At 41.7% G+C, this 16041-nt stretch overlaps 1 protein-coding gene across 1 annotated transcript; it reads left to right on the forward strand.

Annotated features, from left to right (window-relative positions):
• The first annotated feature begins 1171 nt into the window (after positions 1 to 1171).
• On the forward strand, positions 1172 to 14444 carry LOC145459488 (WD repeat-containing protein 5-like). Its single transcript, XM_080338147.1, has 8 exons — positions 1172 to 1587; positions 9287 to 9360; positions 9613 to 9792; positions 12768 to 12851; positions 13073 to 13251; positions 13314 to 13347; positions 14011 to 14173; positions 14233 to 14444. Exons 1-8 carry the CDS (start codon positions 1329 to 1331, stop codon positions 14331 to 14333), a joined length of 1074 nt encoding a protein of 357 aa, XP_080194273.1. The 5' UTR covers positions 1172 to 1328; the 3' UTR covers positions 14334 to 14444.
• Positions 14445 to 16041: the final 1597 nt, after the last annotated feature.

The following is a 16041-nucleotide window of genomic DNA, read 5'->3' on the forward strand; positions in this document are numbered from 1 at the left end:
GTACGTACTCGATACCTTTGAGTGGCATTATTAACATGGTTTAGCAACCCAAGATGTAACTAACAGATTGCCAATGGTTGCCATAAATACTTGCTTAGTTAGCGAATGTTAAGCTGCGACCTTCTGATATATATTACTATTCTCATGACACGCGACTAGTTTGTTGCGTCCATGGTTCTAACCAGGTCACGGCTTTCCGAGTCCATCCGAGTCCACTCCGGTCATTTTCAATTGACCATCGAGTCAGCCCGAGTCTGAGTAATTTAAATAAAGGTCGCGTCCCAGTCTAACTCACAAATTTCAGTCACGAATCGTCTAAGCATAGTGCTGTAAACGAATATCGTCTAACGGTCAGGGTTTATCATCGTGAATGGGAAATGTGGCAAAATAGGGAATCTCTACTGCATGGTCGCCTATAGTAAAGTTTGATGAGTAGTTTTAGGCTATCGGAGCAATTTAAGAGGGGATTTTCACTTTACAGCTAGAAAAGATATATGTGGCACTTATATGTTCAAAAATTTATGAAAATCTGAAATGTCGTCGCGGGCCGCACGAAATGCTCCGGCGGGCCGCATGTTTGAGACCTCTGCCCTAGCGTATACTCCACTGCAAACTTGTGCATTAAGTGCAGGAATAGGTGCAGAGCTGTCACTTAGCGACATAATAGTATGTTATAGTAATAATATGCATTTTCAGTTCATTTCAATGAATAGCACTCGGCAATCTGCGTCTATCAAGGCCACATAAGTCCATTGTGCATGTGCAAATTGTGCATGCTTTAGAATTAGCTGGATGGTGAGATCCAGAGGTGGGCTAGCTGCCCCTAAATTTTCGTTATAGGTAGCCTACTCGAGTGTTTTCATGCGGCACCATAAGTACTCTGAGGTTTGAAATGCGTCTCTGACATTCAAATAGGCTGGGAACCACTGCTGCTTTGAAGTTTCGAAAATGCGCCGTGATCTCGGTGCCATATCTTTTGAATATCGGCTGAATATATTGGAGTCATCGGTTAAGTTCTATATATAGGTATCGGCTCAAAAGTCTGATATCGGTCGGTCTATAACTCTATACTAAATACACCAATACAGACGAAAGAATTCAACGATTACCGGATTCCTTTCAAGCTCCTTTGGGATCCGGTGCGAAGACGCGCGGTGGCAGCCATGTGTTCCCTGACTGACTTCCCGCTCACGCTCATCGACGCTAGCTTAGGATTGTACTTGTTGAGATCGGATTTGTAAAACTGGGCACTGGTAAGTTCCGGCTTTGATAGATGGTTGCTTGATTTGGATGACAGAGGTTGTTAAGTGTAGAGAAAAACCCACAGTATGCCAGAAAACGGTGCAGGCACTGCTAAAGACCAAGCGAAGAATGCACAGGCGCCTGCCCAAACTGGTCAGGCCACTTTGACAAAGGATGAACAACAGAAGGATATCAAGCCTCCTCAAACTGGAGGAACCGCGCCAAATGCACAGAAATCATCTCAGCCAAAGCCGAACTACTCTCTGAAATTTACGCTTGCTGGACATACGAAAGCAGTTTCTTCAGTCAAGTTCAGCCCGGATGGGCAATGGCTTGCCAGCTCATGTATGTATCTTTATGATCGAAAATCAGGGAGTAATAATCAGCCTTAATGAAAGCAAACTGTCACAGCAATACCAAAAATAGAAATTCTATTGAGGGCTCTGGAAATCAAAAATTCGACCTTAAACGCCACGGTAGGAAAAATAAACTTGGTTAAACAAACAATTATAGGCTATCTATGGGGCGCCACAGCTTGTATGGTCTATTGCCTGTCTCGTGACGATGCATTTAGACCAGTGGTTTGTGAGATCCACAAGCCCACGGCCACGGAACACTTGCAACGGCCCTGTGGATATACAGCTGTATCAGCTGTATCAAAGCTGTATCAGCTGCATCAAAGCTGTATCAAAGCTGTATCAGCCGTATCGGCTGTATCAAAGCTGTATCGATCGGCTGTATCAAAGCTGTATCGGCTGTATCAAAGCTGTATTGACTGTATCAGCTGTATCACAGCTGTATCACTGTTGTATCAGCTGTATCACAGCTGTATCAAAGCTGTATCAGCTGTATCACCAGCTGTATCATTACTGTATCAGCTGTATCACTCAAGCATCAGCTGTATCACCCAGGCATCACTCTGTATATCACTCAGGTATCAGCTATATCACTCAAGTATCATTTCTAGCGAATGCTCTTGAGAAGGTTTGAGCGTCGAATAGAATATTAAATCGGCATTCGTACTCTGAAAGACTGTATACGAACAATAATTGTAAAACAGTGAATTTCATGATGAAGGTATACAGACGCAATGGCGAAAATGTAAACTGACAAAATTGGTTGATCTGCGACATGAAGTGGTCACGACAATGTATTGGATGTACAGAGGGCATTTTATGATCAAGGAATTTACCGACTGAAGGGGAAATTTCTAAAGTATGAATTGCATTTATATGAATGGGACTAAAACCGGACAAGGAAAAATGAATGGTATTTGCAAGGTTTCTTGGGGTCTGGGGAAGCAATATTCCCTGCCGATGCTAACTGCAAGTTTTTTCCTAAGCTACGCATCACTGTTCTAAATTCATATGCTGGATCAAAACGAGGCCGCAGCCGCCGAAAAAAATGGCAAATAGCATTTTTAGTTGAATTGATATTGATTGCAATTGATTTCGTTCCCGGGTTACGTTACTTTCGTTCATGAAACTTATTCCTTTAATGAGAAAAAACAGTATCGTAAATATCTGGGTTTCGAGGCGGATGTGGGTACACAAACACAGGAGTAGTAGGGATTATGAAATTAAAATGCAGGTTTGAACGCATTCAAGATATGATACTCTATTGAGATACCTGTTCGAACAAGATGGCCAGGTGTTATATGAGTGATATTGTTGAGTGAGTGAATCTTGGTCTACTTCATCATCGCACAAATCATCTTGTTGCCTTGCTATACTGCATCCTGAATCTAGTTTACACCTGACATTGCTCGCAATGCGACAATTGGCGTGTTTGTATAATCACTGTAGGAGACAATACCCTTGTGTTCTGACCTGACTGAGTGACTATGTCCAATCGCAGACGTAGTCTTGACGTGATAATTTTTATGCAGAGAGATACCTGGGTGATACAGCTGATACTTGAGTGATATAGCTGATACCTGAGTGATACAGCTGATGCTTGAGTGATACAGCTGATACTTGAGTGATACAGCTGTATATCCACAGGGCCCTTACACCAGAGGTGACAAACTACACTTGCGTTGCGGCCGTACCAGTCGAATGATTCCAAAATATTCCCTCGACTCGAACTCCATACCCTTGTTTCTCACTCTAATCACAACATATATTAGAAATCTACTGAATAATACAGGAATTGCAATCGGGAATCGTGTTGGGACATCATGTCTGATGGGGTGTGTTCGGACATCATGTCTGGCGTGTGTTCGGACTGCTTTGGCAGTGTTTAACACTCGGACATCGTGTCTGGGGGTGTTCGGACATCATGTCATTGCAGTGCCAGCGAAATTAGGCAATAAAGCAGCTGCATGCAAATTTGATGTCACACATGGTCACATGCAATGCTCTCACATCAGACGCTTGCTCGATCACCTGCTCGTACAGGGGGTGTGTTTTATACATGGGTGTGTACTATACATGGAAATTACGGTAAAGCCACTAAACCCTAATTTTCACACAAAACGAACATATTATGAATGAACATTAACATTTATTGTCCTGTATGGAATCAGTGTCCAAGGCACTCGTAATCAAGTCAAATTTGACTATTGCATGCGAACGCGGCGTTTACAACCACCGCAAACAGTATAAATTGACTTTGGCACCAGTCTTACAAATGCAAATAGATGCCTGCTTCATGTCCAGGTCACATAATAGCGCGTCGTTGGTTAATATGTGCTCATTGTGCTGTCATGCTAGAAAAAAAAATTTTTCAAGTCGCGGGACTCGCCCACCCATAGGCGCTGAACTCAGGTATGCTAGGTATGCCGCGCATACCTAGGAATTTTTTTGGGTATGCGGCATACCCAGAATTCGGTTTGGTCTGTTACTGACTGGGTGGTGAATTGATCGATTTAGAAATAAGCGTTTCGTAGTGCTGCTGAACACGTAAGTAAACCGACAGCAATACGTTCAGGCACTTAACGAAACTCCGTCCTTCAGTTACAATTCAGTTTTCCGTATTTTATCAGTGTTGCGCGGGGCCACGGCCAATTAGCTGGAAGCGCGTTTCCAATTTGCGAGAATCGTTTGTGCACAATGTAACGCAACGCGATCTCGACGCTGAGATGATTGCGAAATTAGGTCATTGATTACCGCGCGCAATCGTCGCAGGCCTGATTTATCCCGTCTCCGTCAGGTCTAGTTGCGCTGGCTTGATGAATCGCATCGGCAATAGGCTCGGTGGGCACTATACCATCACTGGCCTGCGCACGATAACATCGTTGGCCTACACAATTGCGTCGGCGTGGTTCGAAATATATCATTGCCGGCCTAACTATCGCGTCTCCGGCCTAGCATGCTTTGGCTCCCATCTATCGGTTGTGATTAAAGATTGATATCACGAAACTTACTGACATCGAATGTCCGCAAAAATGTGTGACTTGTGCGTACATGCGTACTTGATTTCCGCTAATACTTGAACATAACCAATAACCATCAGAAGATGCGAGTCAAGGCTTGAGTTATAAAAGTTGAGAAAGGTTTGAACCACCTGAAATCGATGCGGATTCCATTACAGAACACACTCCATAACAACTCGGCTATGCGCCTGAATATTTGATCAAACGCGAGTGGTCAGAAGACGCAACGCGAGGCAACAAGACCGAGAACTTGATACTAAAGATGTTAATTTCTATATGCGCGAAATGTTGCGATTGTCATCTCCTGCTGTGAAGGAACATGATATCTTATGCGCCGGCCGGAACTATCGCTTCTTCTGTGATTGTGATGTCAGACTGGCTCAGACATTTAACAATGAACATGGACGTGTGTACTGACCGTGAACAGACAGCAGTGTAATTGATTTTGACTAACGCTAATACTAAAACAGAACGATCAGAAAATGTCTTGCAGGCTCTTGATATTGAAACTTCTAACTCCTATGAAATCAAAGTCACTAATGAATAGAGTCCAGAACAGACTTTATATTTGGGAAAATAATTCCTGCAACCTTATTAGCCGTCGCCGAAGATGCGCATTCATTTGTTCTCGAGGCGGAGTGATTGAAATCTCCCGATTGTCGGCGCGTGTGTTGGCGAATATGTTGCGGAGATTGCGAGCTCGCTAATTGACTACACAGTCGCACGCGTTGGTAATCTTATGGTAGCGTGATGTGTCGAGTATATTACACAAGGATGCTGATCCGATCGATGTATTATCGGCATTGGTGCATGTTCTTAACCATAATAAACTGATGCCACCTTGGTAAATTTGAAATGGATTCAATCAATTCAGCAAGCGGCCGGCTGGCTACGCGGCCTGCCTAATCATATCGTAATTTTGTCACCATATACAAGTGCCAGGTGATATTGAACGCTTGCGAGTCGGCTAATTTGCCAATTCTGGCGCACTATGATGTCATCCCTTTGTGACGTCATCGATCTCGCATACCTAGGGAAAATCAGAGTTCAGCGCCTATGCGCCCACCACAAATGGTATTGTCATTAGTAAAATTAATATTGTTTTGATTTATACCGACTAGTAGCTGCAAGTATTACACTTTAACCTTGTATACATTATATGCATCTAACTGGCTTACAGTATAAGTAGTCACTTTCGGCACTTGACAGCCGCAAAGGTTCCCATCACACAGGATTTCTTTTGAAAAAACAACAGATTTCACACGGGTTTATTGCCTTCTACTCTTCTCTTTCACATACTTGTTCTGAAATAAGAAGCTTCACCTTGGAAAGTTACATCATATTTTACGGTTAAAACGCAAAAGTGTGATACCAAGTGCTTAATTACAAATGAGCTCATATCGTTGCAGTAAAAAGTTGCATTTATTTTTCACAAAAGTTGCATTAAAAAATTGCATTTATGGACACGTTCCTTAAAATTATTAGGGTATAAGACATAGGCGCTGAACCAGGTAGGCCTATACTAGGAATGTTCTTGGGTATGCAGCAATTCAGGGGCGTAGCCAGGGGGGTAGAATTGAAGAACGTTCTACCCCCTTCCAGGCTCGATTCTATCCCGAAAATCCCAAGTCAACGCTACTGCAATAACAACATTTCTTCTCGTTATCGCGTAATTTCAATTTGCTGCGCGCGACGCCGATCGCGGACGCTGATTACATGCCTTTTTCTCGTCGATCTCTCGTCTATGGAAGCGCGTCTATGCAAGCGTGAAAGGGGCATTGTTACATTTTTCACTTGGCGAGGGTTAGCGATCAGCTTAATCCCTTTATTCTGAATGCGGTCGTCGAGCAATAATAACATTTGTCGCGTCGTTCAACGCGTTGTTTTCTCATCAAGAGTTCATTGTAAACGATAACGAACATTAATAACATGAAAATAACAACTTATAACTGAGTGAAATCATGTTTTAAAGCAATCGCATCTGATTCGTGCTTTGCCGAACTCAAGCCTGTTCCCCGAAACAGCGTGAAGACACAATACATTCGATTCGCATTTATCTTTTGACGCCATTGTTGTGCATTGTCTTGACCTCAATGACCATCTATACGTCATACTAGATTATGCCTTTCGTGATCGGTATCCCACCGGGACGCATTCAGCCTTCAATAGCCGCGCCGAAACTTGTTTGAGATTCCCTCGCTTTGCGAATAAGTCATTATTCACACGCCGGTACAATTAGTATAGCCTATGCGCCATGTTCGAAATGAATGGAATTAAAACGCGGAGAAGACGTTACTCTTACACGCGAATTGAATCATGTCAAAATTCATGAAGATATAACAGATTCTGCGCTGTATAGATTGTTCGTCGTGAAATGTTGTTCTGGTATTGTTTCAAGGTCGATTACTTATTTGAAAACAAATAAGATCTCCTGCACTGTCACGGGATGAGCGCGTGCGCATCGTAACATGATCCGTGATCCCCGTGCAAGTTGTTGATTGCTCACACGATCCCCGTGCAAGCTGTTGATTGCTAACTCGCTTTCAGTAATTAGATCCGCCAATTAGTTACGCTTTGAAAAGCGTACGGAATACAGAAGTCGCTATCGTAAAGGTATGACGCATAGAGGCTCATTCTGCCCCCTTTATTCAGTTCTACCCCCTTTTTATCTCGGCTGGCTACGCCCCTGTGCAGCATACCCACGGTCCGTAACTGACTGGCTGGTGAAATGACCATTCTGACGCTAATATTCAGTTAGTCGTATTTTCTCAGTGTTGCGCGGGGCCACAACCGATTAGCGTGAAGCGTGTTACCCATTAGCGAGAATAGTTCGTGCACAATGTAACGCAACGCGATCTCACGTTACGATGATTACGAAATTAGGTCTCCATCGAGCCTAGTTCTGCTGACTTGAAGAATCACATCTGCAATAGGCCTGGTGTGCACAACACCATCGCTGGCCTGCACACGATACCACCGTTGGCCTACACAATTGCGTCTGCCATGGGCCTGGTACGAAATATATTGTGATATTATTGCTGGCCTAACTATCGTGTCTCGGGCCTAGCATGCTTTGGGTCCTTGTCTATCGATTGTGATTAAAGATTAACATCGCGAAACTGAATGGCATCGAATGTCCGCAGTAATGTGTGACGCGTGCGCACTAGATTTCCGCTAATACTTGAACATAACCATCAGAAAATGTTAGTCAAGGCTTGAGTTGTAAAAAATGAGAAAGGTTTGAACCACCTGAAATCGATGCCATTATAGAACAGACCCCATAACAACTCGGCTCTGCGCCTAAATACATTGATCAAACGCTAGTATTTAGAAGACGTAACGTGAGGCAACAACACCGAGACGTCGATACTAAAGATGTCAATTTCTATAGGCGCAATATGTGGTGATTGTCATCTCCTGCTGTGTAGGAATATGATATCCGATGCGCCGGCCAGAACTATCGCGATTTCTGTGATTGCGATGCCAGACTGGCTCAGACATTGAACATGGACCGACGAAATTGAATGAAATCGAAACTTCTGACTCCTCTGAAATCAGAGTCACTAATGAATAGAGTCCAGAACAGACTTTCCATTTGGGGAAATAATTCCTGTAACTTTAGTGTATTAGCCGTCGCCAAAGATGAGTACTCGTTTGCTCTTGAGGCGGAGTGATTGAGATGTCAGGATTGTCGGCGCGCGTGTTGGCAAATATGTCGGGGAAGATTGCGAGCTCGCTAATTGAGTGCACAGTCTCGCTAGTAATGCTGTGGTGACGTGATGTGTCGAGTATATAGATATATCATGCATGCGAGTCTGTTACACAAGGATGCTGATCTGATCGATGTATTATCGGCATTGGTGCATGTACTTAACCGTAATAAACCGATGCTACCTTGGTAAATTTGAAATAAATTCAATTAATTCTGCAAGCGGCCGGCTGGCTACGCGCCTGCTTGATAGTATCGTAATTTTGTCACCGTATACAAGTGACAGGTGATATTGAACGCTTGTGAGTCGGCTCATTTGTCAATTCTGACGCACTGACGTCAGCCCTTTGTGACGTCATCGATCCCGCATACCTAGGGAAAATTAGAGTTCAGCGCCTATGATATAAGATACCAGAACCGATCCAGATCCAAGGCACTGTAGCAAAACTCGGTGTTGGCGACTTCAACAAAATCAATAGCCTGAAAAAATCGACCCGGTGAAAATATCATTTTCAGCTGTCTAGCCTGAATGTACGTCAAATCAGAAAGGATCTCAAATTTAAACAACAGTGAAATAATCAAGTGATCGATTTACATATAGTGCCAAATATTTCCAGTAAAAAGTTGGTTGCATGAAAAATCAAAAAAGTTTCATGAAAAATCGAAAAAGTTGCATGAAGAAAATGGAAAAAAGTTTCAATATAAGATTCCTCCAAACAGCTTAGAACACCATACTACGTTCTTAACTTCTGAGTATTTAGGAAGCTGTAAAAAAAGTTGCGAAAGTTCCAAAACTTGCCCTGAATCAGTATAAAAAATCGCAATCTATATGATGATCTGGCAGGAAAGTTGACACGAGCTGGTTGAGAAGAACCAATGTTCTAATGTGTTTTCGTGCAAAGATGAATATAATATCTTCTATTTATCTTCTTATTTTAATATTTTCCATTTTTTTGTAGCTGCTGACAAATTCATCAAGATATGGGGAGCCTATGATGGCAAATTTGAAAAAACAATGTCAGGCCACAAGTTGGTAAGCATAAAGGCTCTTCTACTTACCAGAAGCTGTTATAGCTGTCCATAGTGTCCAACTATGACTTATGCCAAGATTTCTTTCCAATTATAAGGTCCTTGAACATGTGTAATTGCACCAACTATTTGCTATAATATTTGAATTGGCCTACATGTTGTATATATAAATTCATAGTAAGGCGAATGAACAAATTCATTATTTTGCAAAATCGCGAACGCTGCTTTGGTATGTAACAATTGTCTTTTCTTCCAGGGCATTTCCGATGTTTCGTGGTCTGCCGACGCGCACCATCTATGCTCAGCATCAGACGATAAATCCTTGAAAATATGGGATGTGGCCACTGGGAAGTGCCTGAAAACATTAAAGGGTCACAGCAACTACGTGTTCTGCTGCAATTTCAACCCACAATCTAACCTTATCGTCTCTGGATCGGTAAGGCTATGGGTGTTTTTTCTACGGTTTATAATGTTGGATGGATACTCATAATTAAGCAGTAGGCTAGTGGGTAAAGTTGTGCCTGAATAGTTAGAGTTACAGTAGGCCAATTCTACCTCAATTAGTAAACTAGATCCTAAGTAAGTAGTCAAGTAAATGGCTGTAGATAATTATTATTTATTGTGGTGTATCCCAGACCCAGGCTATAATTTGTCAATATGCCTTATACAGAATGACTAATTATTTGTATCTCAAATGTAATTTCTGTGATTGTCAGTCAGTGGCTGTATTGTCAGGCAGTCAAGATGAATGCTTCTTCATTGGAAAGGCTGCATTGGGATTCACCTTTATATTCAACAACTTATATTAATATATAGGCTTTATTCGGAACGGACTCGTTGGAGAGAGGGATATAGTCGAGTAGGTCGCTAAATTCCACAATTATGTTGCGCTACATTCATTTAACCTTTATATCACTGGTTGATCAAGGAGGGCCTGGGTGCTTTTTCAATTAAAACGTTTCTTTCAAGGTATTAGTGTCGCGTAAGCTATGTAGGGTTACCATATTTTGAGATCCTAAAAAGAGGACACTTTCCAAAGATTCTGAAAGCTCTAGTACCGGCTAAGAAGAGTGGTTAATTTGAAAATTTTTCTACCAATACTTCTGTGTTGACTAAGAAAAGGTCATCATTTGGATCGACTCCTGCATCACCCACTTTTCTATGCTTCTGCTCATCATTTGTGCCTGGCGCAGGGGTCGCGGGCCATTTTTCAAATTTCCTAGAGACCGCGGGCCACATGAATTCAATATTGAGTTTTTTTGAAGCAATAACAACATGCTCTTTTTAAACTGAAATCAATTTCAGCATTTCGAAACGATTTCGGCTTTCTACCGAAATACGACCCCACAGGCAGCATGTTGGTGACCCCTTGCCTAGAGGTAGATTTTTATGATGGCATGTTAATACTTTTTCTGGAAATTGAGGACAAATTCTCAAAAAGAGGACATTTAAGCGTCGTCCGAGGTCACTTTCAATTTTGTGAAAAAAGAGGACAAATCGTCTTAAAAGATGATGTATGGTAACCCTACAACTACCCTACATATATCGATATATGTGATTAGAGGTGTTCGGTAATGCGCTTTTAGTTATTTAAAGTAGCGTATAATCCGCAAAATTTTCACGATTTTTTGCCCTAAAATCGGAGGGTGTGTATTATACATGGGAACGACACGCTTGAAAAAAACTCCCTCGATAAAAAACTTGAAATCACACCTTTCTTCGTGTTTGTTTCCAATCGCGCATCACTTTAGGTTATCGTGCCCAGTGATTCGTATTATCAGTGTAACGCACTACCAATTAGCAAAAAGCGTGTTGCCAATTAACGAGGGTCGTCTGCACAGCACAGCACGCAATCTCCTGCTGAGTTAGTTTGCCTTTGCAGAAGCGAAATTAGGTCATTCATTGATTGCTGAACGCGCGCGCGGCAATACTTGCTAATTCATCGCCAGGCCATGTGCGCAAAATATAATCGCTTGCGTAATCAGTCGCACCTCCAACAGGCGTGGTGTGCATGTGCACGACATAACCGTTGGCCTGAGCAATCGCATCTGACCTCGTGCGCAAGATGTCGCGTCGCGGGCCTCGCAGGCTTTGGCTGCTATCTACTATCGTTTAGAGGGCAATACCGTTACTTGTATAATGATTAGCAATTGCGTCTGTAATAGGCCTCATGAGCAAGACGTCGTGTCGCTGGCCCGAACTATTGCGTCACCAGCCTTGCAGGCTTTGTCTGCTCTGTACTATCGTTTAGAGACAATGCCGTTAATTGCATAATGATTAGCGATGGTTATGTCATGATTGTTCGACAGTGACATCGCAAAACAGAACAACATCCGGTATTTGCATGTCATTTTAAGGGTGCGTATTATACATGGGGGCGTACTATACTTGGAAAACTACGGTACTCCAGCGGGTCAAATCTACTTCCACCTCTACTTAACGTTTCGAATTTGATCGAGTAGAAAGTAGTATTTGGATAGTATTGATCAACTTCATGACTGATATTGCTATGGCTGCTAGGTGATTCAGGCCTGCTATGAAATTTTGACCACCCTCCTAGGTTTGTCGGCGTAGGCCAGTGGTTCTCAAACTTCTTTCGACACGTCCCCCTTGATGATGGTGAAAATTTTCGCTCTTCCCTTATCGTCATATTGCGAAATGCAACCAGAATGCTAGCAATCCCAACAGATAGTTTGATGGCATGGAAGGTTATGACTGTTGACGAGAGAATTATCTAATATGAAATTAGGACTATGCAAAGTGCAATTACTAGTTTGAGACCCACTGATAGGCCTACTACTTAATTACTGTCATTACTTTTTGTTTTCTATGTCCATCTATTCTAGCTTCAGTATGCCTTATAATTGACGGCCAGCAAAGACTACATTGACCACCTCTTCGTAAACACTTAATCAGTTTGGCTCTTTTCTGTTAAGATTTTCATGTGAATTCCTGCATGTAATGTCTGAAAGTAGTTGGAAAGAGTAGATTTTGTTATTAGTTAGTCGGTGGCGGGGCTGCTTTTGAAATTGCAAGATACATCTTCTAACGCAAAATGTCTATTTTCTACTAGTTTAGCAATTTATCGAAAAGCAACCGTAATACAACTGGATTATTTTCCAATTGTTAGACACCTTCACTAGTAAGAGTGATGCAAACATATCCATAAACTACTTTCTGTAAAATGTAACATGTGAAAAGCAAGTAGTTTACTGCTTTACTGACCAGATCCATCTCTGACTGCAACCGCAGCGCATGTTCGGAATTACTTGGCACATGGCTATCGTATTGTAACCCATTTTTTTTTTTGGGACTGATGATTTCATCTTCGTATCATATTGTATTTATTTATAGTTTGGCTAGTGCCCTCGGTGGAATGTTTAGTGTGTAACCAATTATGCTTTTATTCAGTTTGACGAAAGTGTGCGGATATGGGATGTCAAAACTGGAAGATGTCTTCGAACACTGCCTGCTCACTCTGATCCCGTCTCAGCGGTAGAGTCAATTGTTTCCATTTAAAAAATTATGCCACAGCAGACTGCAGCCGAATCGAAAATTGGTTTTGTCTGTCCCGGCCAACTCCCAAACATTTTTCTATGCATAGGCAACAGGCATGCAATAAATCTTCGATCCTGTCTGTAATATCTTAGCATTGGTGGATTAGTTAGCTAACTTAACTCCCTCGAATTGTCACCCAATGAATGCTGTGGTTCCAGGTGCATTTCAATAGAGACGGAGCTTTGATCGTTTCAAGCAGCTACGACGGCCTGTGTAGGATATGGGACACTGCCTCTGGCCAATGTCTTAAAACGCTCATCGATGACGACAACCCCCCTGTCTCATTTGTGAAGTTCTCTCCGAATGGAAAGTATATCCTAGCAGCCACTCTGGATAAGTGAGTTGTTCTTTGTCAATAAGTTTTCGTCTATTCATTGATCATCTTTGATTGTCTAACAGCACGCTGAAACTATGGGACTACACCAAGGGAAAGGTATGTTTGTGATGTTACTGCATCGGCATCACTATATCAGCAGTTTTTAGTCGTTGAATGTTTGTCGATTTGTGACGCCTAAATGCATATGTCGGTACGGATCGATCTAGCATTGAACTGATTACTTAATTAGTTATCAAGTCTTACCTAGTGCAAGTAGCGCTCGTTCAATCAGATGCTATAATAATGCTATCATGCTATAATGATAATATTGTTTAAAGACTTCTTAACTGCATTCCTGTCTATTTTGTGAAGTTGAGTTGGTTGGTTATTGGGAATCAATATGAAAAATTTCTGAATAGATTGTTGTCCCGGGGTTTGTGCTTTGTAGAAGGTGAGAGAGTAGTGTTTGTAGTTTGTAAGTAGCCTACTATATTTTACTTGTACTAGTTTCAGAAATGCCATCAGACAAAATTATAATGCAAGCCTATCGTTGCTGCAGAATGAAACGATATCACGAAAAGTCAATAGAGCTGATGATTTTATTCGAAGCATTGAAAAATTGAGTAATTTAGCGAACCCATGGTTCTGTGCATTGGTCTTTAGTTATGCAGTACAGTCCGCGTTATCGTAGCGCGAAATGTACCTGTGCCTGCGTCTAATTTACTTGGCAAAAGTATGTTGACTGTGTGGGATACGCGTGTAACCATTGACTTTTTTCAGTGCTTGAAGACCTACAACGGGCACAAAAACGAAAAGTATTGCATATTTGCAAATTTTTCTGTTACTGGAGGAAAATGGATTGTGAGTGGATCCGAAGACCATGTTATTTATATTTGGAATCTGCAGACGAAAGAGATCGTTCAGCAACTGACAGGACATAATGGTACTAGGATTAATTCTATTTTGTTTTGGTGGTCATAACTGTATTGGAATTGTGTTTAGATGTTGTATTGTGCACTGCCTGTCATCCTTCTGAAAACATTATTGCTTCTGCTGCCCTGGAAGGAGACAAGACGATAAAACTGTGGAAAAGTGACTTCTGAGACAGCAGCAGGCACAATGTACTGGAATCCATCTGGATTCTGGCATATTCGTTGATGCACAACTCCTTCATTTTATTCTATTTTAACTTTCATTAAAACATCTACGTTTCATGTCGATGATTTAATAGGTCGCGGGAATCCTGAGGTGTTGTCGGAAGATATGCATTGTGACAGATCAGTTTGAGGACATATTGCAAAATGAGCATCAGGAATTCCTAAAGCGCTCGTTAGATTTATTGAAAAATCATGTTTATAACTTTTTTATGGTCAGTCCAGTTCGTTCATCGTTGAGGTTTGAGTCGATACGTTTTACAGCTGAGGTCTAATCAATCAGGGGCACGAGTAGTTACATCCACTAATGGCGCGCGGTGCGCAACAAACAGCTATTTGATCTTCCATGACTTCATCTTGAAGTTCTATGCGCACTTTTTCTGGGCTTTTCATTGCATAGTAGCCAAGATATGAACTTCATTCAATACTGGGAGCTGGAGCTATCGCAGCAATGGAAACTTTGTCCAGTTAGGTTCGAGACTGTGAGTTCTTGCAACGTGAACCTCGTGGTTACAGGTTTGTAGTTCATTTGACAAGCGCATCATTCATCAAATCAAAACGCCATAAGATTGCGATATAATGAAAAGGGTCACCTACTATATCCTAGGGTTACCATAATTTGGAAATTTGAAAAGAGGACACTTTTTCAAACTTGCAAAACCGGATGAAAATCCTGAAAAAATGGTAAATGGTCGGTTGACTAAAAAAAAAGTCAACTTTCAGGCCCAGCCTGAAATACCCGGCAGAGCGTTACTTCAGTGCTGATACACTGCATCCAAGTCGATTTTGCCACAAATTCTCAAAAAAGAGGACATTTGGGCGTCCTCCGAGGACACTTACAATAAAGTCTAAAAAGAGGACGTATGGTAACCCTACTATTACCGAGATAGACATTACCGAGAACGGACATTACCGAGAATAGACATTACCGAGAATACATTCACGAAAATGGACAATACCGAGAATGAATTAGCGAGAATTAACATTACCTATAATGCTGTTACCGAGAATGGACGTTTCTGAGAATAGACAATACTGAGAATGGACATTACGGATAACGTAAATTATCGGGAATGTATATTGCCGAAGAAGGTGTTGACGACTTGGGAGTATTCTTTGAAATCAGACACCCACCTTGGCATACTGGATTTCAGAATGAAAAATATAAAAGGAAGAGGCGAAAAAGAACGCTCTCTTATTTTTGAGATCTAATTTCATGCTGGTGACGTCATATTTCGACATACTATTGTTGATATACGGTGTTCTTTCTCTACTAGATGCTGACGATTACCCCTGACGATTGTCAGCCGAAAATATTCGGGTCTATTTCAATATGAATATACTATTGATGTTTGATGTTGATGACCCTTGACGTTGATGTTTTGTAGAATCTCGTTATTGAAATATAAAGATGTAAACAGGATCCAGTGGATCATAATCTCACTTCTCAAAGGGATGTGATCCTTACACCTTTTCAGGATAATTTGGGGGATAAGGAAGAAACCAACGAGCAATATAAATGCGACAAAAACCATCTCACTAGCAGCAACCGCCGACTGCAATTTTTCGTTTTGTGTACGTTCTCTGTGGTTTCTGCCTTTAGCAAGAAACTGACGTCACATGACTACGATACGCTTGGTTGATTCTATTGGTTATG

Source organism: Botryllus schlosseri, chromosome 16 (assembly GCF_051294905.1).
Source record: "Botryllus schlosseri isolate E-star chromosome 16, Bs_hap1, whole genome shotgun sequence".
NCBI lineage: Eukaryota > Metazoa > Chordata > Ascidiacea > Stolidobranchia > Styelidae > Botryllus > Botryllus schlosseri.